Source organism: Eptesicus fuscus, chromosome 15 (genome assembly GCF_027574615.1).
Source record: "Eptesicus fuscus isolate TK198812 chromosome 15, DD_ASM_mEF_20220401, whole genome shotgun sequence".
In the NCBI taxonomy this organism is placed as follows: domain Eukaryota; kingdom Metazoa; phylum Chordata; class Mammalia; order Chiroptera; family Vespertilionidae; genus Eptesicus; species Eptesicus fuscus.
In genome coordinates, this window is record NC_072487.1 from 79,428,836 (window position 1) to 79,454,840 (window position 26,005).

The 26,005-nt window shown below is 58.2% G+C and overlaps 1 protein-coding gene across 1 annotated transcript; it reads right to left on the reverse strand.

Moving 5' to 3' along the window:
• Positions 1 to 1,142: 1,142 nt before the first annotated feature.
• QSOX2 (quiescin sulfhydryl oxidase 2) lies at positions 1,143 to 24,116 on the reverse strand. Its single transcript, XM_054727444.1, has 12 exons — positions 23,789 to 24,116; positions 15,956 to 16,056; positions 14,563 to 14,611; positions 13,055 to 13,160; positions 12,818 to 12,908; positions 12,003 to 12,148; positions 10,922 to 11,056; positions 10,609 to 10,738; positions 9,287 to 9,409; positions 8,625 to 8,775; positions 4,675 to 4,863; positions 1,143 to 3,520 (listed from the first exon to the last, which is right to left on the reverse strand). Exons 1-12 carry the CDS (start codon positions 24,114 to 24,116, stop codon positions 3,015 to 3,017), a joined length of 2,055 nt encoding a protein of 684 aa, XP_054583419.1. The 3' UTR covers positions 1,143 to 3,014.
• Positions 24,117 to 26,005: the final 1,889 nt, after the last annotated feature.

Here is a 26,005-nt window from a genome sequence, read left to right on the forward strand (position 1 = left end):
TCCTCCGCGACCCTCAGGTGGGTTCCGAGCACTCGGAGGCCTGGATCTTGGTCCACGTCGGAGCTGCCCACGTCCCTGTGGGCACGACATGGCCACCCCCAGAGCCTCAGGGCCCAGCGCTGTCCGCAGTGCTGAAGGAGGCGCGAGTCACCAACCTCCTGCCGACTGTCCCTCCCCACCCGCCATCCTTCCCACCCCCACCCCTCTGTTCCCTGCCCGCCTCCTTGCCCCCCTGCCCCACCCACAGGCTTGGGCATTGGTGGCAAGTGGGTGCCCCACCGGCTGCTCCTGCATCAGCCTCCTGGAAGGCCATCCAGGCCCTGGCTGGGAGGGCGTCTCTGGCCTGCTGGCCCTGCTTAGGCCCCATAGGCCGGCTCTGCATCGACAGCTTCCCCAGATCTCAGGCCTCAGCCCCACCTCCACTGCAGCCTGGAGGAGGGGCATCTGGGGTGTCCCCAACAGAAACTGCTCAGGAATCAAGGGCCTGAACGGGGTTCACTGATGATGAGCCTGCACCCACACCAGCACCATGGCCCCGGCCCCGGCTGCCATACCCACTGGTCCCCTGTGCTCTGCCCCAGCTGCACCCCAGGGTTGCACGTGTCCTGAGGGAGGGGCCTGGGGAAAGCCAGGAGGGGTGACTGCACAGCCTGGCGGGGAAACGAAGCCAGACACTGCAGCAGGCAGGTCTCTCTCCAGCCACACACGTGCTACTAGAGACCTCTTCCCACCAAACAGAGGAGGGGGCAGGGGAAATCTGGAGTCAGAATCCGAAGCGAGGCAGCAAACTGGTGTCAGGGCAGAGGCCAGGCATGCGGCTCTGTGGCAGAGGGTGGCCTAGGAAGGCCACACCCAGAGCTGCGTGGTGGTGGGCAGGGCCTGGGGGTTCCCCGGCGCATGCAGTCGGCTGCCCATCACCCCCACTTCTCCCGGCTCTGTGGAAGGCAGGCTGCCGTCTTGTCTCAGGAACCATCTGTAATTTAATTATCCCTGTCTCTCCCTTTCCACCTGACCCTGGGGCTGTCTTCCAAACCCTCTGCTCCTAGACGTTCTGGAGCTAAGATGTGTGGTCCATACACTAGAGGCTCTGCACCCCTCCCAGCACCCTCACGGTTGCTGCTCGTTTCAGAATACAATTTTCCAAACATCAGTTTTTTTTATTTCAAAATGTGCACATTACAGTTCTTAAATACAAAATGTTCACTTTCTTTGCACGTAAGAAATTTCAGACATTTTCATGTCAATTAGCTTCTTTTTAACCAAATTCTCCCATTAAAAATAAATACATTTAAATTACCGAACCATTGTATTCATTGTCTCAATACTCACAACTTTAGAAAACAGACCTGCAGGTAGCATCCAGTTCTGAACGGGCCACCACGTGAGGTGTGCAAGGTAGCTCACACCGTGGCTGCGTGGTACTGGCGATCTGCTGGAACCTTGCCCCTCTGACGTCACAAACGTGACCTCAAACCGCAATATTACTATGAACCTTAGAAGCCAACATTGCCTGTCAAATGGGTTGATGTAGGACAGTACCCACTGCTCACAGAAACTTACTTTGGGGGAGAAAACGACATTTTACATGAACCTAAGGCAGTTTAATGAGAGGCCCAGTATTTCCCGTGGACTCTGTAAACCAGCCCGTTTTCAAGTTGAAAGGAAACAATATGGTGCCTTCAATCACCAGGCACATGAGCCTCAGGTTTAAGCCAGAGGATTCTAGGGGTGAAACGTGTCACCAACTGGAAACCTCTGGCAGGGGTGGCACAGAGGCTCAGCCCAGGGCAGGCTCCCTGTTCCCGGCCACGCCTGCCCGCAGGTGGGCACCAGGCTGGTGGCAGCGTTGCAGGCACCACCCTTGGGCTCCCCTGAGCTGGGCTGGGGCAGGACCTGGTGCGAGTGGTCCATAGGTGCTTAGCAGCTGCAATGAGGGCGCGTGAGGACACCACAGGCAGAGTGGGAAGAACTACTTACCACCATCCCGTGACAAGCACGCACACACGGGGGCACATACACATGGGAGCACTCACATGGGCACACACACGGGAGCCCGCGCGTGTGCACACACACACATACAGGGGCACACACACGGACACGGGAGTGTGCACACACACACACACACACACACACACGGGCAAGGACACGGAGGTGCATACTGCTGAGCGTCTGTCTGCTTAAGGGTGTCAAAGGAAATGCCCCCAGGAGTTTGTTTGTTTACGCATTCACTTTACCTCTGAATGTTTTGGGTTTTATAAATAATGTGCTAAAATCATTAAATGGTAAATAATTAACCACCAAAGCCCGGGGATAGGCCCTGTGCCAGGACCTGTGTAAAACAGCTTCAGGCAAATGAAGTTTGGCCTTAGAGGTGCCAGCGAGACCCTGTGCACCACCCATTCCGGCTCTGGGCAGTGGCTCAGGAGGGCTGCGGGTGCTGGATGGCAGGGGCCCAGGCGGAAGCTCTGCTCTCGGGCTCACAGTCTCCCGACTGCCAGGGGGACAGGCAGCCTGGGTGGCCCTCACGCACTGAACTCTCTCCTCACCAGAGTTAACAACCAACAGGCCAAGGCACTGCCCCTGCAGAGTAAGACGAGCACCACCCTCCCGTCCCTCACCAAGTCCACTCCCCATGGCGGGAGGGGGAGGGGTCGGGGGGATCCCTGGCTGCATTCAGTCACCCCTTATCCTCCGTGGGGAAGGGCTGGGTTTTTCTCCAAATCCCCAGAGGAGGCCGTGCACAATGGCCGTGGAGCCCAGTAAACTTGAAAGTGGGTGCAAACATTCTTTTTGGCCTAGACTGCCCCCCACTCCCGTTTTCAGACCTAGAAGAGTAAAAACCTAGAAGTCGCTTTGCTATGGATCTGTCAGAGGCGTCCACGGACCTCGTAGGCTGGGAACGCACACAGGCCCCAGCTCTGGGACCACAGCTGCCATCGGCAGGGAGCAGGCCCCCCGCCTGTCATCCCTGATCAGAAATGTTAAAGCCGCAGGCGCGGGCGGGCCGCTCAGCTCTACACAGACGGGTGGCGGTGCCGGACTTTCCACCGCCGGGACCGCACTCGGAAGAAGAAGAACATCACCATCAGGAACGTGGCGGAGGCCACGTAGAGCAGGACGCAGAGGCTCATGTCCAGGCTGGAGAAGCCCATCCCCAGGAAGGGCGCGGCCGCCTCCGCCTCCCTGCGGCCCTCGGGCCCGGCCGGTCCCAGGTGTGACCCCTCTGAGGGGCGAGGTGTGGGGGGCAGTGCCCCGGGCTGGCGCAGGCTCTGGGCCCCGTGGTCTCCAGCCCTCTCTGGGTTGGCTCGGCCTCCCTCCCGCTCCTCGGCCTCGCCCGCGCCACCCAGGGCCGCGGCGTACGTGTGCACGAGGTTGTCGCTGCCGTAGTGCCGCTTCAGGAACAGGAGCACCTGCTCTTCGTCCCAGCTGTCCAGGCCCCTCAGCTCCTCGTGGCAGGCGGGGCAGAGGTCCGGAGTGGGCCACGCGACCTTGGGAAACCTGGGGTCCTCGCTCAGGTGGCCTGGGAGCGGGAGGGAGGCAGCTGGGGAGGCCTTCCCTCAACTCGCCCACCCCCCAGGGCTGCCACGCCACAGGCCTCCCGCCCACGGTCAGGCGCCTGCCTCCCCCACCCTCTTGGCCTACCCACACTCCGAGACCTCCCCGTGGGGACTGGATGACGCCTGCACCCACCTCACCTTTCCTGCACAGCTGCGGCCGCGTCCCTAAAGCACCCTCGGGCGGCTGCCATGGCCAGACTGCACTGCCACTCCCCTGCCTGCTCCTGTCTGTCCCACTGCTTTGCTAGAGGTGGGCCGGGGACTACGGGACTAGGAGACACTCCCACGGGCTGTAGAAAGCCCATCTCTGCGGCAGGGTGATGACGGGGGAGGGGCACGGGCTCCTGGAGCTCAGTGCTGCCAGGGCAACCTCGGACTTGCTGGGAGCACAGGTGGTAGGGAGAGGCACGGGGAGGCCTGACTCCTGCAGCAGGGCCTCCACGGAGGGGCCTCCACCTGCACCAACAGGAGGGCAAAGCCGGCAAAGAGGAGGGGCCAGGGCCACGCCACGGGACCAGAGCCGGCAGGCAGCTCTGGTGCAAAGAGCAACCAATTTTCTTTAGTGCTTGCGTTGTCGTATGTTTTTGTAAGACAGTGGATTAAATAAAAACCAGCAGTTTAGGGGTTTTCTATTCATCTCTATCAAGATTTACTTCTGAGCGGAATTATTTTTAAGCCTAATTTTAATCTGCCACTGATTTAGGAGCAGTTTGAATTACTTAATTCTGAGAAAATGTATGCGCCCTACTTAGGTTTTAAACAAAGCCATTTTGAGGAGTTTGATTTATCGTCTGAGAGCAGATTTTAATGACACTAAAATTCCTTCCTGGAAATTAATCATGACCCAAGCCTCCCCCTCCATCTTACTGGGCCCCGTGGGCTCCTCAGGGGGTGCATGCTGCCTGTCAGCTCCCACGCGGCTCGAGGGAGAGAACAATCTGGAAAGCAGGCACCCTGGAAGGTCCTGAAACTGATGTCGGAGCAGGGCTGGCACTGGCTGTGAGCCCGGGGAGGTGGAGCGGCACTGAGGTCAGGCCATCCCCGAGAGCAGTGCTCCCCCGCCCCCCCCACAGGACACGCTGACGGGCATGGGCAGGCCACCACGGCTTCTGCTTACCTGCCAGGCGGCTGTTCACGAGGTTATGTTTCTTCCAAAGCCAGAGGATTGCTTGGTCTGGGGTTTTCACGGAATCCATGGACTCTTTAGCCATTTCCTCAAAATGCTCCCCACACTCCTTACAGCCGAAGAAGGTGAGCAGGTACCTCCGGATGGTCTGCAGCACCGCCTGGGGGTCGTCTTCGAAACCTGCAGGGAGCAAGCATCGCGGCTCCTCGAGAACGAGCACAGAACGTGTCTGACGGTTCCCACTGGAACCCAGGGCTGGGGTGGTGTCGGGAACCAGGAACGGGCTCGGGCCTGACACTGGATGGGAAGGAGCAGCACCTTCCCAAACACCGACGGCAAGCATGTCAAACTCGCGGCCCACAACGCACATTTTTGCAGCCCAGCCGATATAACGATATGTAGGAAACATTTTTAATAAAAATTTCGTAACTTAATTTTTACACTATCCTGTTATACATAATTATTAATATCGAACTACAACGTTCGCCAATGACTGATGACTATAATCATGTTGCATCATTTCCCTTACGTGCCTTACGCGCAGGCGCACCATTTCTCTCCACTAATACCAGCAGCGAATATTTTAGCAGCCGATGGCCACATCCTTCATCTTGGACTGACTTGTTTGGTGTGCGCAACAGGAAATATTTCGCTTTCGGAGAACAAGAAAAACAGGTTTATTTGCGCTACACTTATTAATTTGTGCAGTTATTCAGTGTCTGGTAAGTTAATGTTCAAGAAAATATATTAATTTTTATTAAAATGTTCTATTATTTTGTTAACGATGACTCATCTATTTCAGCCTTTGTATTCAGCATGTCTCTATCGAAATAAATGTATGTTTCTATGAAAATAGAAGCTGTTGCTTTTTTGTGGCCACATAAACTTAAACCTTGTTTATTTGGCCCGTGTTAGCCTGAGTTTGACATGCTTGACCTACGGCAACAGGGCTGCTGGCCCCACGGCCTCCACCGCGTGCGCCTGTGCAGCCCCAGAACGAGCACCAGGGGAAGGACCTCCAGGGGGCGAGCCGCGCCTCTGACCTCCGACCAGGTTCCAGCCTCACCCCCAGAGCAGGGCTCTGCCTCGTTCTGGTGGGACCCTGTGCACGTCCTCCCACCTCACAAGCAGCCCCGAAGGCTGGTGCCGGGCGCTCCTGACTAAGTGCTGTGTCGCTCCCAAGTCCCTGCACAACTCAAGCCCCGTGCAGTGGCCGTAGCTCGTGCCTCTGGGGGTGGTGCCAGCTCCGCACTGACCTTCCCTGGGTGGCCTGGGCTGGATGGGCAGTGGCCAGGGCGGCCTGGGGAACGGCAGGCACCAGGACCTGCCCTCCTAGGAGAGGCTGCTCCTCTGGTGGGAGCGCTCCAGCATTCCCCCCCCCCCCCCCGTTACAGCCCCGCACGGGGCCCGAGTGAACACACCCTGACGTTTCGAGAAGCAGCCACAGGACGGGGGCAGAGCCAGCGTGGCACTAACGGGCCCTGAGAAAACCACAGGGCAGCCTGGGCTGGGCCCAGCAGGCCCGTCAGACAGCGAGGAGGGGAGTTAAGCACACAGGGAGACCTTGAGGTTAAAACATTAAACGTCAGCGTTAAAAGACACGCAGCAAACTAACAGGAAAACAAAAGACACACTTTTGAGACGGAATCCATCAGGACCAACAGCAGGCCCTCGTGGCCTCTGGCTGAAGCTGTCGTGGCTCCGCCTCATGGCCACGCCCACTAGCCCTGAAGCCCCAGCGGCCTTTTCCATGTCGGTCAGTCACTAACTGTGGCGGCCATTCCACTCAGAGGTGTGAGCTGAGCCGACTGCTCCCAGGCTGTGTCCAGGGCAGCGAGGCAGTGCCCATAGTGAGACTGCCATGTGCATGCGGTCGGCTGGGCTCTGCCCGTGGCCCCTCGCCGGCAGCCGGCAGTCCTAGGCCGACATCTGCTCTGCTTCACTGTAATCCTCCTTTTCTCTCCCCAGCCAAGCACTGCTCACTGCGACCTCCCTAATCTTTAAAGTGCACAAGAACCACAAAGCTCTACCTGAGGGGATTAGGGGCCACGCAGGCTTTTAGTCGATGGGCTTAAATGTCCAATAAGGAGAGGGAAACCTCCCAAGACATAATCCGGCGTCTCCGTCTGACCCAGTTCTGCAGCACGAGACGTGCTCCCGGCAGAGCTGCATTGTACATGGCCACCGCCGCCAGGCGAGACCCCGCGGGATCTGTGTGCTCCGCCGTGTGCCGCCCTCCGACACCAGGCAGTGCTGCACCGCTTCGCAGTCTCCTGGGGACACGGCCCGGGCGGCTACCAGGCTGCCTTCAGAGGCTCTGCTGCCAGGGCAGGACCTGGGAACTCGAGGCTCCAGCTGCCGTCACTTCCGTCCGGGAGCTCCGCATTTCCCTCGGAAGCCATGCTGCTCTTGTCCTGCATGACTCTTAACAGAATCTCCAGTCTCACAGCCCACCTCTGCCCCACGAGACCCCAGAACTCAGCGCTGCCTGGAGGAGAGTGTGGCTGTACAAATGCCCAAGGGTGGCCCTGCCCTCAGCACCTGGCGGGTGAGCCCTATCTGACCAACAGGGTGTGGGGAAGCGATGCCTGTGCCGCCGAGGCCGAGAGCGCCTTCCTGGGTGGTGAGGAGCGGCCGGCTGCAGGGCTTGGACCTTCTGAGTCCAGACCCACGAGCACCCACTGGTCCCACACAAGAGCCACCACATCTGGGTTAGTTTGTTAGGCAGCAGAAGGCAACTACGAAAGAGTTTACACTTTTACTGGGAAGAACACTGGACTGTGTGAGTCAGGATGTAACATGAGCATCAGTGGACCTCACCAACTAAGAAAATGACAACCGAGCCCGGATGGCGTGGCTCCGTGATTGAGCATCGACCTATGAACCTGGAGTCACGGTGCGCTTCCCGGTCAGGGCACATGCCCGGTTGCAGGCTTGCTCCCCAGTAGGGGGCGTGCAGGAGGTAGTCAATTGATGTTCTCTCTCATTGATGTTTCTATCTCTCTCTCCCCCCCTCTCTCTTCCTCTCTGAAATAAAAACCGTATTTTAATAAAGGGAAATGCAGTTGTTCCGTGTGGCCAGCGGCCTGCTGGGGCCAGGCAGTGTCCGCACAACCAAGTCCAAAGGGTAAAATATCCAGCACATTTCGCAGTGTCTACAGAGAATGCAGAACATGAAGACGCTGCGTTAGCTACTTCCTGGTGACTGAAGTTAGTAAACCCACTCAAACTTTGGTAGTTTTTCCTCTTGTGGCAGGCGGCCCCTGAGATGGCCCCGGGACGCCAGCTCCCGTGAGCAGGTGGGGCCGTGGCTGACTTCTAATGACCAGACCACGCACAGCGAGGGATTCACTCTGACGGAGCCAGTGCTGTGGGAACTGCTGTGGGGAGGACACGGGGAGGAACAGCTAGCAGGGACACGGCTGCCTCCACCACGTGAGGACGGGATCCTCTCCCAGTCAGACCTTCAGGTGAGACCCCGGCCCTCAGGCGGACACGCTGCCCTGCAGAGGACCTGGCTTGGCCACATCAGATTCCTGACCCACTGATACTGTGAGAGACAAGAGTGCACTATTTCAAGCTGCTGGGTTTTAGGGTAACTTGTTACACAATGAGAGATAAAACACACCTTTTCCCACTGAGTCTCACACATTTAAAGCACAAGCAGAGGTTCCCACGGCAGGTCCTACCCCGGGCCGGGACTGGGCGGCTGCAGGGCCCCTGCACGTGCTGGGCCCAGGGAGAGGAGAATTCGGCATCGGGTGCGTGGGGTCTGTGACCTGGAAAGACGCTCCCTCCGCCTGCTTAGCAGGGGACCCCAGAGCCCCCGACAACACACGGCCTTACAGCCAACCCCCCCGCTACTGAGCTTCCGATGGCCCCGGCCGGCATCCCGTGTGCGTCAGGGGGCAGACAGCACCATGGCCGTGCAGGGACGTTACCTGTGTCATCCAACGCGTCTGGGTGGGTCCCGGCCTGAACAGTCAGAGTGTGGAACAACTTCCAGAGAGAACACGTGTAACCCCTCAACTCTGGGCGGCTTCCTTGACATCCAACCCACTTTATCTGATTAGTGAGGAATATTCCAGAAATCTGAGAAAAGAAAGAATAACAGATAACTGAACTCTTAGAAAGAGAAGTAGAAATAGCTGGTGAGTGTCCTCTGACTGGGGGTCGTTACACACGGGGACACGTATCCAAACTGTGAGCATTCCGACATGCTCACGCCAGGCGTGTGCACACCACGGCCCGGCACAGCTATTCCTGGCGAGGATGAGGCTCTCAGCGACCCTCACTACGGGCACCAGCCTGAAGGGCAGCTCAGCCACACTCTTACTAAACACATCACTTTTAGGTGCACAATCCAGTCTCCTCAACATTTTCCGAACAAGCCCCGGTGCCACCCCTTGAGAAGCCACCCCTGCCTGCGTGGGCGGCCGTCACCAATGTCCGTGCCCCGAGGACTCGGCAGGGAGCGGACAGCACCAGGGACAGAGGAGTAGACGTGCAGGCGTCATGGGGACGGGGACAGAAACCACCGCAGAGGGGCCTGAGGAGGGGCCACGGGGACGCCATGCGTGGGCAGGAGCCGGGAGGTGCGCACCCGCATCTTGTTGTTGACCAGATCCAGGACGGCGTTGTAGGGGACCCGGTCCAGGGGGAGGCTGGCCAGCCACTCCTGCAGCATCTCCAGCAGCTTCCTGACGGGAGGGCGGCCGGGGAACAGCTGAGGGGGAAGCACCACACTTAGGCCCCTGGAAAGGCAGGCAGCCCCTCAGGTTTCCAGGCGCAAGTGTGACCTGCTGGTCAGCGGTGGCCCTCACCCAGCGACCCCGCACCCGAGCACAGCGCCTGCGAGACGTGCAGAGCAGCGCTGCCGAGAGGGCCCCTCACACCCGAGCTACGTCTTACGAGACGATGTCGTTCGGAAACTCTCGACAGGTCGCCCAGGACCACTACCAACTACGAGCAGAAATCTCAAGTCCGAGTCGGCTGAGGAAGGCGGCTAAGGATGCACGGCCACCTTGGCCATGGAGGTGGGCCCGCTGCTCGCTGAGCCGGTGCCGACGGCCCATGAGCAAGGACATCCCGGAGGTTCCAGAATTCTGAACCCACAACAGGATCAAAGCCCGTGCAAGCAGCTTTCCTGTATTCGTGGGAAACGCACTAAGCGCCTCCCAGTTATTCCTTTAAACGTAAGTTCTACCTCCTCCATTTTCTCAAAACTCAGTGAGCAAACTCTGACCATCCAAAGTGTGGAATGGGAATCTGTTTAGGGACCTTACGTGAGGCAAAAAATCTCTTAAGTTCATCCTCCTTATTTGTTAAGATAAAACAAGCATCGTGTCGCAGTGCTATAAGTGGGGCCCTAGGACCCTGGCTAGGCTACCCCCGGAGTCAGAGAGCAGAGGAGCCACAGCCAGGCCCAGACAGGGCTGCGGGCTCAGACCTGCCCCAGGAACCTGAGGGGGGCCTCCCGCCTCCCTCCTCCCAGAATCATCTGGGCCAGAAAACAGTCCGCCAAGGCAGGAACTAAACTTCCATGAACACCGCGCCACCTCCTACTAAAGGTGGAGGGTGGCGCCCACAGCACTGGTCCGGCCCCCCCAGCAGACCCCAGAGGACGAGGACAGTGGCCACGCCGCACCCTCCCTGAGGTGCTGTCTGCCTGCTCCTGTTGTCCCCATCCCCATGTCATGGGGCTGCTGGCCCAGCCACGCACCGAGTCAGTCCCACAGTTCCCACCTGGAGATTGCCCTCCTGCCCATGCCCCCCTCCCCCAGAACCCCTGCTTAGTGCCCCCTCAGGCCTAGTGCCGAAAGCGGGCTGGGCACCACTGGTCAGCAGACCGCACATCCAGCTCAGGTCGGCCTCATTCCGCAGGGTCATGGACCGAGCCCCCAGCCCAGAGCAGACCCCGCACACCTTGGCAACGATAGTAACGAAGTCCTTGAGTGTTTTCAGCTCGGCTCCGGCCAGTGTCCTATGGGCGGCCAGCTCCACCCTCAGGAGGTAGTGCAGCCCCGACTCCAGGTCCGCCGTGTACAGTTTTGACCTGAGGTTAGATATCACAAAGCAGGTGTGAATGCCTTCTCTCCAGTGAGCCGCCCCCCCGGCCCCCCCCCCCCCCCCCCGCCAGGGAGGCCTGAGCCGCCAGCGAGCTGAGCCCGCAGCTTCCTGTCCACCCGGGCTTCCCGGTGCTCACCCCATGCCCCTCCTGTCCAAAGGGAGCACTTGCCTGTCAAACTCTCTCCACACCATGACTTCAGAAGTTTCTTCTTTGCTTGGCTTTCCAGGCAACGCAAGCGACTTTTTCCTCACATCTGGCAACGACTTCAAATAAGAGGAAAAAAATGACCGGAGAGGCTTCGCGCTGCGAGAAAGGGGTGGGTGGGTGTGGGCTGAGCTGGAGCCCAAACCTGGCCCTGAGCTGCCCAGGCCCCTTCGTGAGGGAGGGAAACTGTACTCCCCTCTCCCACCCTTCACTGCAGGTGCCCTGGGTGTGGCCTCGGAGCTGGCCCCTCTCCCCTCTCCCCAGGACATGAGACAAACCCATACTACCCTGAGCCCCAGCTGCTCAGGGACACCCGTGGGCTGTAGAGCGGCTGAGCATCCCAGCACCAGCTCTATGATGTGTGGAGGTCTTGGCCTCGGTCCTCCCGAGCCTGCTGCACACGGGCCCTTCGAGCTACAGGGTGTGTGAAGGCCGACTGAGACCTTCTAGTAGCTCAAGGTCATGCAAAGTGCGCAGGGCACAGTATCAACTGCACTCTAAGTTACATCGTACAGATGACACTCCAACATAAACAATCCTTGGTTTGTGAGGCGAACGGTAGTGCTCAGGGAGCCGGGAGAGGGCAGTGGCTGAGCCTGGCCCGGCCTCTGCTGCAGGCCGGTGCTCAGTCCTATGGAGCTCGGCTGCAGGTGGACGCCCAGCTCCACAAAAGCCCCAGGTCCCCAGGCCAGCGGGCGGCACGAGAACCATTCAGCGGGGGCGGAGAGGTGGAGACCCGGCAGGCAGCCCAGGTTTCGGACGTGACCTAACCCTCCCACAACCTTTCCAATTCGGTTTATCTCGGGCTCAGTGCAGAGGCCAACTGTGCTCTCGTGGCTTCTGTGGGTCTCAGGAAGGAGAGAGGACTGAGGGGATGGAGTCCAGAGCCCACCCGTGCCCACTGTCACTGGGGAAGGTGGGCGTTCCCCCCACCCTCCCGCCAGACACAGATGCGGACCAGACCACGTCTGGCTTGGCGTGAGCTCCCACCCAGATGGTTCTGGGATGCCACCATCAAATAGTTCTTCAGCCAAACTATGCTTACATGTTAATTAACCCGTGGGACCCATTTGGGTAAACCAGGTAACAGGAAGGAACGGAAGAGATGCCAAGCTTCTCCAGAAAGGCCGGGTCGCTGTCCAGTGCTCTCTTCACCGCGATGTTCTCGTAAGGACTCAGGTCCAGGATCACCTGCATCAGGAGGGAAGGTCACCCTCGGCCCAGGCGGGTCCACAGGGAGCGCCGCACAGAGGGATCCTGCTCACGGAACCAGAGCAGTGTCACCGGGAACACTCTGCACCTGTCTTCTCCACAACCAGACGGTCACATCTAAGGCAACTGAGTGTGACGGACACCCCGGCAGAAACCACAGACGGTCCGAGGGGACCTGCCAGTGGCCCTGTGGGGTCCTGTCCCAGCCAGCACGTCCTCCACGAAACTGACCATCAAGTGCTCCCGCTCCCGGGGCCAGCCCCAACATCCCAACAGCAACGGGGCTCTGGCCTCTGCCTTGGGCCCAGGCGGGGGCAGGGGGAGAGGACTCGGCTCTGAGCAGAGCTGGGGAGCAGCTGCCTCCACCCGGCAGCCATCTGGCTAAAAGCTGGGAGCCCAGAATACAGCAACCAAACTGGACTCCAGAGACAGGAGCACAGCAGCACCACCACCAGCCCCGGTCCCCGCCCCCTGAACCCCACGCCCACGCGGGGACAAGGCCGGCCTGTGCCCTCCTCTTCTCCTGCCCTCAGAGACGCTCCCCCACTGTCTTCTCCACAAACCAGCCAATTCTCACCCCCAGAATCTAGGCCCAGGCCCCGTGCTGAACACATCACACCAGGACCCGACAGGATAAAGACACGGTACCTCACGTCCAACATACGAGCTGTTGCTCTCAAACAGAATAGCCACATAGAAGCCCTCATGGTTGCCAATGAGAGAAAGAACGTCACTGGGCCTTTTAAGAGGAAAAAAGGCTTTTAGTGCTTTTGGGAACAGTGAGCTGGCCACCAGATATAGTGCCCATCCCACTTAGTGCGCATCTGAGTTTTGCAGAATCAATTAGACGCCTAACGTGCCATTTTCTCTTACAGAATCACGCACCGAATAGGGTCCAAAGCCGGGCAGGCGGGAGGCCTGTTTGCGTCCGTGTGGTTCTGCAGGAAGTCGATCATGGCTTGTCTCACCGTCTGCAGCTCTCGGTCAGGCCCTGGGGAAGCAGCCACCATCACCTTGGGGACTTCGCACATGCCCCCCCACCCCAGGTCCCCAGCGGGGTGCCTTGCCACCAAGAGCTTGGTACGGACAGTGGTGAGTCCCGCGACAGGAGGCTGCACGGTGAGGTGACAGGGACGTATCGCACACAGGTGTGCAGACACAGGCTGGGCACGCCGACTCCGCCTACACCTGGTTCACACCAGGCAGGATGGCCTCTGATTAGAACGCAGTCACCGTGGGCTGACTGGTCACCGTCTGGGGCCTGATCTGGGTGCCAGCTACCTGGTGGGCCCATTCATAAAAAATCACCAGGTGTGCACTGCTCCAATATTTTTTTCAATTACAAAGTTTACTTTAAAAAAAATAAAAACTTTGTCACGCCCTAGCCAGTTTGGCTCAGTGGATAGAGCGTTGGCCTGCGGACGGAAGGGTCCTGGGTTCGATTCTTGTCAAAGGGCACATGCCTGGGTTGCAGGCTCGATCCCCAGTGTGGGGCATATAGGAGGCAGCCGACCAATGATTCTCTTTTATCACTGATGTTTCTATCTCTCTCTACCTCTCCCTTCCTCTCTGAAATGATTAAAAAAAAAAAAAAAAAGATACACACACACACACACACACACACACACTGAGTGGCCAGATTATTATGATCTCTGAACGCATAATAATCTGGTCACTCAGTGTGTGTATAGAGGCCTGGTGCATGAATTCGTGCATGGGTGGGGTCTGGCCAGCCTGGCCAGGGGGAGGGGACACGGGCAGTTGGCCGGCCTGCCTGCTGGTCGAACTCCTGATTGAGGGGACAATTTGCATATTAGCCTGTTATTATATAGGATTTACACTGAGTGGCCACATTATTATGCGTTCAGAGATCATAATAATCTGGCCACTAAGTGTGTGTGTATATATATAACAAACAAAAAACTTTGTCACTACTGTGTTTGCCAAAGAAGGCAGAGCACAAAATAAAAACTTCCTGCTGAATCCTGGCTGGTGTTGGTCAGTGGTCAGAGTGTCCGTCTATGGATCGAAGGGTCAGGCTCGCTTCCTAGTCAAAGGCATGTACCTCGGTTGCAGGTTTGATCCCCGGCCCTGGTCGGGGCATGTGCAGGAGGCAACCAATCGATGTGGCTCTCTCACATCCATGTCTCTGTCTGTCCCTCCCTCCCTCCCTCCCTCCCTTCCCTTCCACTCTCTGAAAATCTCCTGGGGGAGGAGTAACAAAAGCCAAACAAACAACACCTCCTGCTGAGACTTCACCTGCCCGAGTGCTTACGGGGTGGGCAGGAGGCTGGTGGCAGCTGAGCTGGGGCTGGGACAGGCTCCTGAACCATTTGCCTGTGATGGGTGCCTGAGGCAAACCTACAGTAAAGACACATGGCTTATGTCCTCACCTTTAAAGTTTTCGCCAGTTGTAAAGTCCTTTGTAAATGCTCTAAAATACTAAGAGGAAAAACACAAGACAAATGAGAAACAGCCTTACCTGGTGTCTTGTCAATGTAAGATCTTTAGCCAACCAATGAGCATTCAGGTACCCCAAAGTCACCTCCCCCCAGAAAGTCTGCTCAAAGCTCCGAGGCCCCAGAGGAGGAGCCAGAGGCTGTGTCTGTGGATCTGAGGCCTCCTGCCAGGTGTACAGGTGACTCGCACCCATCAGCACCTTTACTTACACGCTCTGACCCAACAGGGCAGAGCCACAGACAGCGCCTTCCCCGACCCTAAGGGTCTCACCCTAACGTCACAAAGGGCTTCCGGGGAGGATGACAGGCACAAACGGTATCTCCGAGCAGAAGGAAGCGTTTTCTATTGAAAAGACACGCTGACGACAGTTACGGGCGGAGCGGTACCACCACCCTCACAGCTGAGCCTCTCGAAGGACAAGGGGCTCTGGAAACGAGTGGGAAACAGACACACGACCCGAAAGGAAGTGGGCAAACCCATGCACAGTCGGGTCACAGTGGGGTGTCCAGCAGGCTTGTGGCCCCGCCCAGCGACACTCCCAGGCCTGTGCCAGAAGGCTCTCGCCCACACAGGGGGCACGTGCAAGTGTCGTCACGGCAGCTGGAGCAGAACAGCCAGGTGGCAGTGATGGTGGGACGGTGGAGCAATGTCCTCTCAAGTCAGAGACTCGAAGCTTCCAGGCAGCACTGCGCCAAGTACGCAGCAAACAAACCCAAATGGGAGAACGTTGGGAGGGTCAGACTCAGACGAGAGCCAGGGGATGGGCCGCAGGGCTGGGTCGGGCACGGCCAGTGTGAGGCTCGTGAAAAGGTGGGAAGGATGCGCTCTGGCACAAGCTCCCTCAGTGTGCCTCCCACCGTGATGCGCTCTCCCTCGTGTGCAGGCATGTGACTGTGCATGCATGCACACGCACCCCGTGTACATGGTTCTCTGCCTTCCAGTTGTTAACCCTCTGCCCTTGTGGGAGATGGGAACACACCTGTCTGGGGCCCACGTGGCATGCTCAGGGTAGCCAGGCTGGGCCCCCAGAGAGATGAGCATGCATGGTGCACAAGGGGGTCAGCTCACGTGGGCCACACATGGGTGGGGAAGTGCAGAGGCCCCAGACCAGACTCTAGCAGCAGTCCCGACCACCCCACCCTCACCACACAGACCCCACAGCAATGTGCCCAACCCTAAGGGGGGACCAAACAGGGACCCTCTGCAAGCAGACACTGGCACCACATCTGCAGAAGCGCCCCCCATGCTGGAGACGGAGGGGCTGCCCATGGTGAACCCAGCTCAGACAGAAGCTCCAGCAGAGCCGTGAGGCAGGAGGGCGCTCACCCGGAAGCTGGGATAGAAGTGGATGTCGTAGGCCTGGCACACCTCGTGGTTACTTTTCTCCGCACAGTCCAGGGCAGCGACGCGGATGGTGGCAGCCCAGTCTGAAAAGCAGAGGCGAGACCTTCAGTGAGAGAGAAGCATGGACTGACTGCCTCCTGTCGTGCCGACGGGGACTGACCCGGCCACCTTTTGTTGTACAGGACAACGCTCCAAACCACTGTGCCATCCGGCCAGGCTGAAGTTTTTATTAAGGAAAACTCCCAACATCCGAATGAAATAGAGAGAACAATGCAGCCACGTGTGCCCCTCTGTCAGTGCCAACGATGATCAGCTGCTGGAACCTTGTCCATCCAAAGGCCCCCACTTCCAGAACTGTACCCGGCAGCTGCACTTCTAAAGGACAGGGCTCTGCACCCCCATCTGCCACTGCGTCATCATGGCGAGTCGTCACACGATCCCCCAGCAGCAAGCACCCAGCGATGCACAGCTCCTAACCGTCTCGTCTTTGCTTAAACTGTTGTTTGAATTGGGTCCAAACGAGGATGTTGGTTGGGACTGCGGACGTGTGCTGTCTCCTGTCTCCACTTGTCCTGCCCGTGGAAGGATGTGGGTCCTCTGCCTGCAGCCTCCCGCCAGTTGGCCCCCTATCCCCGACGGCGTCCGAGCTCCCACCAGCACGCAATGACCCTGGCTGCCTCCCTTCGAACTGACCACCTGCACGCAGGACTTCCCAAGGCGGCAGCCAGATGGGCGCCTCAGTCCTCCCGCCTCCCTTGCAGGCGGAAGCTTCGGTGCAGTGGACACTATGCTCCCAGCGCCCTGAGGCCGGTTTCAAAGGAACGTCCCCGCATCCTCCAAAGGCTACTCGTGAGGTGCTCCCTGCACGAGGTCTTTCCCTGCCTCTCGGATGTTAAGACTGACTGCACCGCCCATGACCCTTCCTGAACCTCCCTGGCTCCCTGCCTGTGGACGGCTGAGGAAGCAGGACCAGAGCCAGGGCGGCCTCTGCAGAGACCAGTGCAGGGCACGCAGTGGGCGCCTGGTGAGTCCCGCCGCCTTCTCCCGCAATTGTGACTTCTGTGCAGGTCTCACAACTGCCTGTCACCGAGAGGCAGACGCTGCCCTGTGCCCCCGTCTACTAGGAATGTGGTTAAAAGCAGGTGAGTTCCCTGAGCTCTGACATGACCTAAAACTGCAGAGGTTACATGAAAACACGCCTGAGGAGAGAAAACACCGAGCCCCCCTAGATCCCACACAAGTATGAAGGCTGCATATAAACCAAGTAGTGACTGCTATTCTCACCCAATAGACCCCTTTTGCTTAAACAGGCACACCTTTTCCTTCTGTAATTATAAAAATTAACCAACATCAATAAAACGCAACGGGTCAAGTCACAAGAACATCTAAGCTGTGTTTTCCACAACCAATGATGGAACATTCAAGCCTCAGAAACCAATTCCTGTCTCGAGGCCACGTTGCCTGGGTGGGAGAGGAGTGCCAGGCCCTCCCGAACCGCAGGCCACCCCTTGGGGGCTCGGGTCACAGGCCAGAGGAGGAGGTAATGCTCACGCAGACAGCAGAGATGTCCACGCTGAGCAACGCCACGCCTCCTCTCCTCTCGGATGCCGCCTGCCCAGGCCTGCCCCCCCACTCGTGTCACAAAGCGTCCGTGAGGTCCCGGCTCACAACACAGGGCCTCACTGTGTTGGGAATTTCCATGACACGCTTTCACTGCTGCCCAGAGAGCATGTAAGGAAAGGAAAGCACCCAACACTGCACACACAACACAGCCGCAAGAAATGTCAGGCGGCCCAGCAGCAGAAAGACGGCGGACACTCGTGCTCACGGGTGTTCACACTCTGCACCCGCACAGTGTGATTCTCAGGTATTTCTTGGTGTGTCGCTTAAGAAAGGAATGTGAAACCTGCTCCCGCACGGTGCGTGTGGGGACCATACCCCAGGCCTGTGTGCATTTGCCCACTCTCTCCGTTCTCCAGTTTCTACCCTCTCAGCGTTCCCAGAGCAGAGACTCCACATGCGTGAGTGTCCCAAGGCTGGGGGGAACGCCGCCAGACGAACTCTATTTCAATGGCCGGCCGGGTGGTGACGGCGCTGCAGGAACCCTCCTGAGTCTGACAGCACGTGCCTGGTAGACGGGCTGTCAGCCCTGCGTTCAACAACTTCGTCCCCCCAATGCAGAAGCTGGGGTGCAGAAGAGCCTGGTCCAGAACGGGAGGCTCCAGCAGTGGCCCCCATAGGCCTAGGCAGCGCCTCCCCCCCCCCCACCTGCTCTGGGCACAGAACATCCTACGCGTGCACCCCACATTTGTTCCCTAACATGAACACTGTACCCACCTCTGGCCTCGGAGGTCCTGGAGCACCTGGGCGGGATCATCGCAGAGACCTTCTCCCTCATCAAGTCCGGGGAGTCAGGGCTTTGGAGGGTGGCTGACCCTCGCATAGGAACTCCTGCCCTCTCCCCCTGTGCCCCACCTACTTGCCATCTCCATCGGCTGTCCCAGGCATCCCTCCCAAAATGCAACCCAGAGACTCCTGATCCTCTGCCTCTGCACCCTGCGCCCATCCTGCCCCCAGAAGTGGGGACCCAGCTGCCTTCCCGTGGTGGGGGCAGCAGAGGCCCCTCTGCAGGGAAGGTGGGGGCCACGCAGACCACAGGCACCAGCCTGGTTTCCAGCCTCCAGCTCCTGGGCCTCCCAGCGTGCAGGAGGCAGACCCCCCTCTGATGCAGGCACTGGGCTGGAGGCTTAAAAACGAAAACCTCGTTTTCCACAGGAATGTAACCAAGTGCTTATTCCGCCGCCACGGCTCTCCAGTCGCACACCTGACATGTGCAATCCTGGGTAAACGCGGGTCCATACAGAGCCCGTCCCACACCGCTTCAGGGCATGGTGTCTGAAAGCAAAGACCTGAGTGCAGGGAGCACTTGGGACGCGGTCGTGAATGCCCGCAGAGCAGACATCGATCCACTGGAGCTCACCAGCAGGGACAGGACGGTGGGGGGCTGTGGCCCGCCTGGCTTCTAGGACCCCTGAGAATCCACAAGTCCGTCTGTAACTGCCACTCCACATACACACGTCCCCTGGAGCCGGCTGCCGTCCGGTGGAGGGGCACGCCGACCCTCACAGGCCTTTGTCCGTCTTTGAAAGAAGGCCGTCTGTGGGAGGCCACCCAACACAGACAGGGAGGATTTCAGTTACTGTCCCTGCAAGTCTCCGGGCAGATGGGCAGCATTCAGGGAACACAAAAGAGACACTCTCTGTTCCCAAATAAAAAGCAAGCCATTTCAAAGGGCTGCTTCAGCGTATCTGCCCCATTCAACTGGGCTCCTCCCCTCCTCCTGCCCACCTGCCTGTCTGGGTCCCACCACACAACGGAGACACCACTGTGACCCGAAAGCACAGCGTCTGGTTTCAGCTTCCCCAGCGACACGCGTGCCGGCAGAGGCTCCGAGGCTGCCACCAGGGGCACCACCAGCAGTGGCCACAGCCTTTTCTTTAGAACCACCGGCTTAAAAAAATGCGTGTGAAGCAATTACACCTCCAGATACAGTAGACGAAACCTTATCTCACGTTTACGTGCCCAATAACCACACGGCTTACCCTACCAGGATCAAACCTTTTATTATTACTTGTCAAATTCTAAGGAAAAGTCTGTGGAAGTGTATTCCGGCCTCGCCTCAGTGGGTCTGGATGACCCCAGGACAGCGTGGGAGCCTCCGAGGTTTAAAGGAACGCACAGGACTTGTTTCCAAGGCACAGCACCCAGTTCTGGCTTCTCCACCCTCATGCAGTCAGGGTGGCGTGGGGGTTCCCAACCCCACGGTCCAGCCATGGGAAGGCAATTCTCCCACCTGGTGCAGGGCCCTTCCTGGCTGAGCAAAGGTCTTTTCGGATAAACTCCAAGTTCAAGCCACACACGGACAGGTGGGAATTCAGCCCCATACCAAGGAGCAGCGCAGGCCCGGTTACCCAGAAGCTGTGTGTGCAGAGTGCAGGCATGTCTCTGAGCCTCACCGAGCCCAGGGCCCAGCGAGGTTCAACTCAGGCTGTATGGGGTCCCAGCCAGCAGGCACTCCAGGCCTGAAGCATCACAACGTGTGAGATGGGAAGAGCTTTCCAGAACAATCCCACGTCTTCAGAGCCGAGGGGGGACCAGCAGCACTTACGACCTGGCTTCCTCCAGGTGCAGTTGTAATGAGGCTGCGTCTCGCAGAGGCACCTGGGCCCACAACGGGAAGAGGCCCCCACTGCCTGCTTCTAGCCTCCCCTGCAGCCTCTGAGACCATTCACGTCCCGGGGAGTTCCCACAGCCCTCCTGGGCTCCCCACCCACCACTCCTGCAGGTGATTCCCACTGCGACCAGCACCCCATCCTCCCAGGCCCGTTCCTTCTTCCCGTGAACAGACACTGGCGCCCCAGCTCATCACCAAGAAGGCTGCAGCCTCGCCACACAGAAGCCAAGTCCAGGTGATGGAGAGCTCAGAGAGGGGCAGGGCTCAGGGCCCCCTCCGCCCTGTCCTCTGCAGACCCAGAGAGTGAGCCAGTTGGCTCTGGAGCAGTGTAGCCTGTCACCCAGCTGTGTGACCACTAGTGGGCGACTCAGTCTCACAATGGGACAGGGAAGACAAGGTGTGTGCAGTGGCCTCCAGTCTCTCTCCTCCACAATTCCAGGGCCCATTGCGGGGAAACCTGCCCGGCTTCCCTGAGGCAAGAACAGATACCAAGGACACACAGACATTTCAGAGGCTCCTGGGTGTGGGCTGCCCCAGGCACAGGTGTCTCACTTTTCAGGGAGGAGCAGACAAGCGGGGCTAAACCACAGCTCCAGGCTAAAGGGTTTTCAGGAACAGCGGGACTTTGTGTAGCGAGTCCTTAGAAGTGACAGCCTGAGACAGATCTACACAACTGCCTAGTGACACTGGCTACTCCCAACAGCAGACCTTTTGTTTGTCAAGTCACCTTCTTTTTTTCTGAGTACATTAATGAAAGCAAGGGGCAGTGCAAGGACGTGCTTAGGAGAGAAACTGGGAAGTCAGACAAAAGGGGCCTTGGGGACAGGGTCCGGGGGTCAGGGGGAATGCGCTGCCACTGCCCACTGCTCCCCTGGCTACAAGTCCCATGGGGTCCCTTAGACTTTAGGAGGTGCACGTCTGAGGGAAGAAAGGTGTGGGTGTGCTCCCGGGAGGGAGAGCTCAAGCCACCTTCTCAGTTATTTTCAAAATCTTGAAAACGTCAGCGAAGAGCTCAAGTTCAATGCACTCTAGGAAAATGAAGGTCCTAGCTGGGCCCAGAGGCCCTGCCCAGCTGGGAGGAGCCCTCCTGCCTCTCTGGGGCCTTGTGCTCCTCTAAGCAAATGAGGGGCCAGTGAGGAGGCGATGGTGGGAGGACAGCCGGGAGCAGACGCTCATCTAGCTCAGCGCCCACCTGCCACTCCAGGGCACTCAACCAGGGAGCAGAGCCTGTACTACAACCACCCACTTTTTAGGAGCCCCGTTGGTGCAGACACTAGGAGGGCGGCGGGTGGGGAAAGCTGCTGGACACTCGAGTCCAAGGTGTGGGTGCCCTGGGAGGCTGGCTGATCGGGACCAGCAGTGAGCAGGACCACTTAGACGTGCTGAAGAGAAAACCACAGACACCCGTAATACTTTCAACAGCAGAGACTAAAAAAAGAGGGAGAACCACAGGCCCCAGGCGGCTCACTGTGCGGGAAGCCCACGCACCAAACCTTACACCCAACAGCGCAGTGCAGCCTCGCAGGGCGCAGCTTTAATCGTCTGCCCCTCCTGATCCACACCAGGGGGTCACTGCCCGAGAGGCCCCTGCCTTCCCCTAGGGAAGGTGTCCTTCATTCTGTATGCCCCTCGGGGAGACCTTCTGGTTCCCAAACGGGGTGCTCCCGGTCCCGGAGGCACTTCATAAAGCCAATCAGATCTTCACAGTTACTGTGTGGAACTTCGTGTGTTAACAGACTGGACGGAGGGGCGCCGGGGAGCACAGCGCGGGGGCAGAGGGTGAGGACCCTTCTTCCCAACACATCCCCAATGCGGAAATGAGGCGCAAAGGGGCCTGCGGCTGGTCAGTCGCACGGGGACACAGGGTTAGAGTTAACGACTCCTCTGCTGAGGAACTGGAGGGTGGTGTCCTCACGAGGGGGAGCCACCGCCACGTTCCGCGTCTCCTTGGCCACAGGCCCTTCCTTGCCGCACGTCCCTGGGAACGTGACCCTCTGACTCGGGCTTGTGCTGACAATGTGCATCCCTATCAAGTCCCAGGGGGACCCTCCGTCAGCTGGCAGCTTGGCTCTTGGGACCTCTGCCTAGGTCCCCACAGACCCTCCCTTCTCGCCCTGCCCCTGCTTCCCAAGGCCTGTGGGCCACAGCTGTCTGTAACTTTTAGCCGTACCTGCCTCCCGTCTCAGGCCTCGTTTTTCCGGCCTGGACTTGGACAGTGTCCAGCCCTTTTCAGATAGCCTTATTTGGCTAGTGGTTAAGTTAATCACGCCACTCGGTATGGATGTGATGTTTCACTTTCAGAAGTAACCCTCCAAGTTCCAGGGACAATTTTCAAGACTCCTTACCTGCTGGTTCAACGAAGGAGTAGTTTGCAATATTTTAATCATAGTTTACAATTTTTGTATTCCAGGAACTAAACTGAACAAAAATAAAAACATGCAAAAAATAGGTGATAAATGTCTTACCAGAGCTACCTGCATTTTAATTGATATATCTGTTTCTGTAACCAAATAACAAGTGAGAACTTAACTAAAAACTCTCTGCATTATTGAAATGCTTGTTTGTTCTCAAAGGAAAGACTTCAAAAAACAAACAAACCCTGTAAGGAGCTCTCTGCCTCAGCTGTGACCAGTGCAGAACACGAGGGACTTAAAACATTAGATCAGAGAACAAACCCTTTAGAATCAAAAGGTCCCAGCACCCTGAGTTAAGATGAGAAAGCACCTGGAAGACAATCGTTCACATTATGCACAAAGACTCTATCGAGGCTACTTTCAAGTTTCTGGGTGAATCGGTTTAGACCTGAGAACATCACAACAGCCATTGGCCCGTCTTGCCCCTGGAACCTAAGGGGGAACAGAACCGCAGGTGAGCGCGGCACCTGCTGGGGCCCGGCCCCGCCTCCGAGCACTTTTCACTCCTTTCAACGCGGGGCCAGCTCGGCTGCGGGACGGAGGCTGCACCCCGCCGGCCACCACCACGCGCCATCGGGGCAGAGGAACTCGGGGCATCAAGACCACAGAGCGGAACCTTCAACCACAGACGCGGGACGGCGCGGGTTCCTGGACGGCAGGTGCCCGAGGCTGCGGCTCTGTGAACACGGAGCCTCCCCGAGAAAGGCTGGGAAGGTCTTTTCCCGCGTCTACACCACAGTGTTTGGGTGCCCAAGTGGGGGGCTCACTCTGAGTATCCATGTGGGCAGCCCCCCAAACCAGGAGGATGCAGCAGCATTTAAAGGGAAAGCGCTGGGGGCCGACCTGCGGACGCCCCCAGAACGGGGATCCTCGGCCGCGAGGCGGCGCCTGAGGGGGTCTGAGTCCGGAAACACGAGGACCAAGGCCTGGGGGTCGAGGAAGCGCTCGGACCCCAAACCAGGCGCTAGGAGCTGGGAGACACGGGAGGCCGCCGGTCCCCACCCGCGGGGTGAGGGCTGGGGAGGAGGTCCGGTCTTCCTCGCAGGAAGGGTCCTACGGGCCCCCGGGGGGCCGCGCGCACAGGCCCGCGGGGAAGGGCTTGGGCGGCCCCCCGAGCCCGGGGCGAGGACCCCGGCCGCAGGGGCCGGGCCGGCCGGGCCGCCTCACCTCGCACGTCCCCGGCCAGAGCCCGCCAGGTGGGCGCGTAGCCGATGCAGTGGCCGCACCACGACGAGTAGAACTGCAGCAGCCACGCGGCCGAGCTGTTGGCCGTGGCCGCGCGCACGCTGCCGCTGTCCAGCACCCACACGGCGTCCTCGCCCGCGCGGTACAGCGCCGCGCCGCCCGAGCCCGGCCCCGCCGCCGCCGCCGCCAGCAGGACGAGCAGCGGGGGCAGCCGCGCGGGCCGCGCCGAAGGCGGACGCCGGGCTCGGGCCGCCGTCCCCACCGGGGCTCCCGGGCTGCGTGCCCCGGCCGCCGCCCCGGCCGCCGCCATGTTTGAAGTGCCTCGGCGCGCCTGACCTTTCACCCTGGCAACCGCCGTCACGTGAGCAAGGCCCGCCTCCGAACACCAGGCCGCGCCTTAAGCCCCGCCTCCCAGGCGCCCCTCAAGGCCACGCCCCCCGCCGCCCTGGCCTCCTCCGCTGGGGTAGAGATTCGCGAGATTCAGCAAACGAAAATTCAGGACTCCCAGTTTTGTGAAATTTTTAAAAAATATTTATTTTTAAAAAATATTTTATTTTTTTAAATATGTTTTTATTGATTTCAGACAGAGAGATGGAAACATCAACGATCGGCTGCCTCCTGCATGCCCCCTACTGGGGATTGAGGCCGCACCCCTGGCCTGTGCCTTGATGGATAGAACTGTGACGTCCTGGTTCATAGTGTTAACATAAAAACCTTCAAACCTGTAAAGAGTTTTTGTGAGTTTATTTGAGCCAAACTGTTGACAATTGCGGGGCAGCGGAATCTCAACGTACTGGGATAATGCTCCGGCGAATGGCAGTTTTTCACCCTGTTTTATACATTACAATCAAAGGAAGTGGGTTACATGAAATCCATTGGTGACAGATTGGGGAGGTGGGAGAAAGCAAAGTGGGGGAAATCTCTGGGACTGGATAAAGAGTGAAAGGATAGGCACATATTTCTTTTACCCTGGTGGGTGCAGGATAGTTTACAGTCAACAATTAACCTGGTAACAATAACAATGACCGAATTATGGACTCTATCCAGGCACCCAGGCACTTTTGGTTTTGCCCTGAGGGGTCCGGAAAAAGGGAAGTTACCAGTTACCCTGACATTTCACAGGCCTGTTATCTTAGATGCAAAAAAAACAATAGGCTCAGTTAAGGTCAAAATTGACCTTTGTCAGGGAAGATACTGGCCTAGGACATGACTACCACTATAAACTGCTTCTAGTTAAAGTTTTAATTTCAGACCATCCTCTGTGGTTACTTCAGGTGTTTGAGTTTGCAAAACTGCCACGCAGGCCTCCCCTGAGCTAGTCAGGCTAGCATGTGGCCTTTTTTCATCCACAATAGGTTGACACTCAACCACTGAGCCACACTAGCCAGGCCAGTTATGTGGATTTTAGATAAACAGCGCATCACTTTAAGTTACATGGAACTGGGCGTCCTGTGTTTTATCTGGTGGTCCTATCTGGGCTTTAGAGGGTCTGCCACCCTGACCTTGACATTTAAATAGAGAATTTAACTCTTAGAATGCCTTTCTTCACTCACATTTACTGGGCTTCTGCTCCCTGCTGAGCCCTGGAGACAAAGTGGAGCCACTTGGTGTGCGTTCCAGGTGAGATGGAGGTAAGTGCTCTAAAAAGCAGTAAAGCAGGCTGGGGGAGGGGGGCTGTGGGGGAGGCCTCTCAGAGGAGGTAGGAAAAGAGGCCAGCAGCCCAGGCAGAGGAACTGTATGTGCAAAGGCCCTGAGGTAGTAGGAACATTAGAAGAGCAGCAAGGAGGCCAGTGTGGCTGGAGCAGAGGGAGCCAGGGGGAGGAGAGAGAACTGGGGAAGCAGCTGAGGCAGGACCACCCTGAAGCTCCCTAGGCAGAGGTTGGATTAGGGCCTTGACTCTGAGTGTGATGGTGCTCATGGAGGGTGTTGAGCTGGAAGGTAGTTCTGGCTGCCAGGTGAGAACAAGAGGGGCATCAGGAGACCTGTGAGGGCCGTCACAGCCCTCCAAGAGGTGGGGTTCGGTGCTGGCGAGGAGGGTCAGACTTTGGGGAAGTTTGGAAGATAGGACATGTGGTGAATCAAGTCAGGATTGAGAGACAAAGGGTTACACCGCCTGCAGGACTTTTGGCCGATTGGTCTTGGCTGAGATGAAAGACGGTGGGGGAGGGGAGGGTGGGAGAGCAATTTTGGGGGTCAGAG

Coding starts and splice junctions, on each gene's coding strand:
- QSOX2 (XM_054727444.1), bottom strand. CDS start 24,116: ATGGCGGCGGCCGGGGCGGCGGCCGGGGCACGCAGCCCGGGAGCCCCG. Junction 9,410..10,608: donor TCGTTACTATCGTTGCCAAG/GTGTGCGGGGTC, acceptor CTTCCCCCTCAG/CTGTTCCCCGGCCGCCCTCC. Junction 4,864..8,624: donor AGACGCGTTGGATGACACAG/GTAACGTCCCTG, acceptor TGCTCCCTGCAG/GTTTCGAAGACGACCCCCAG.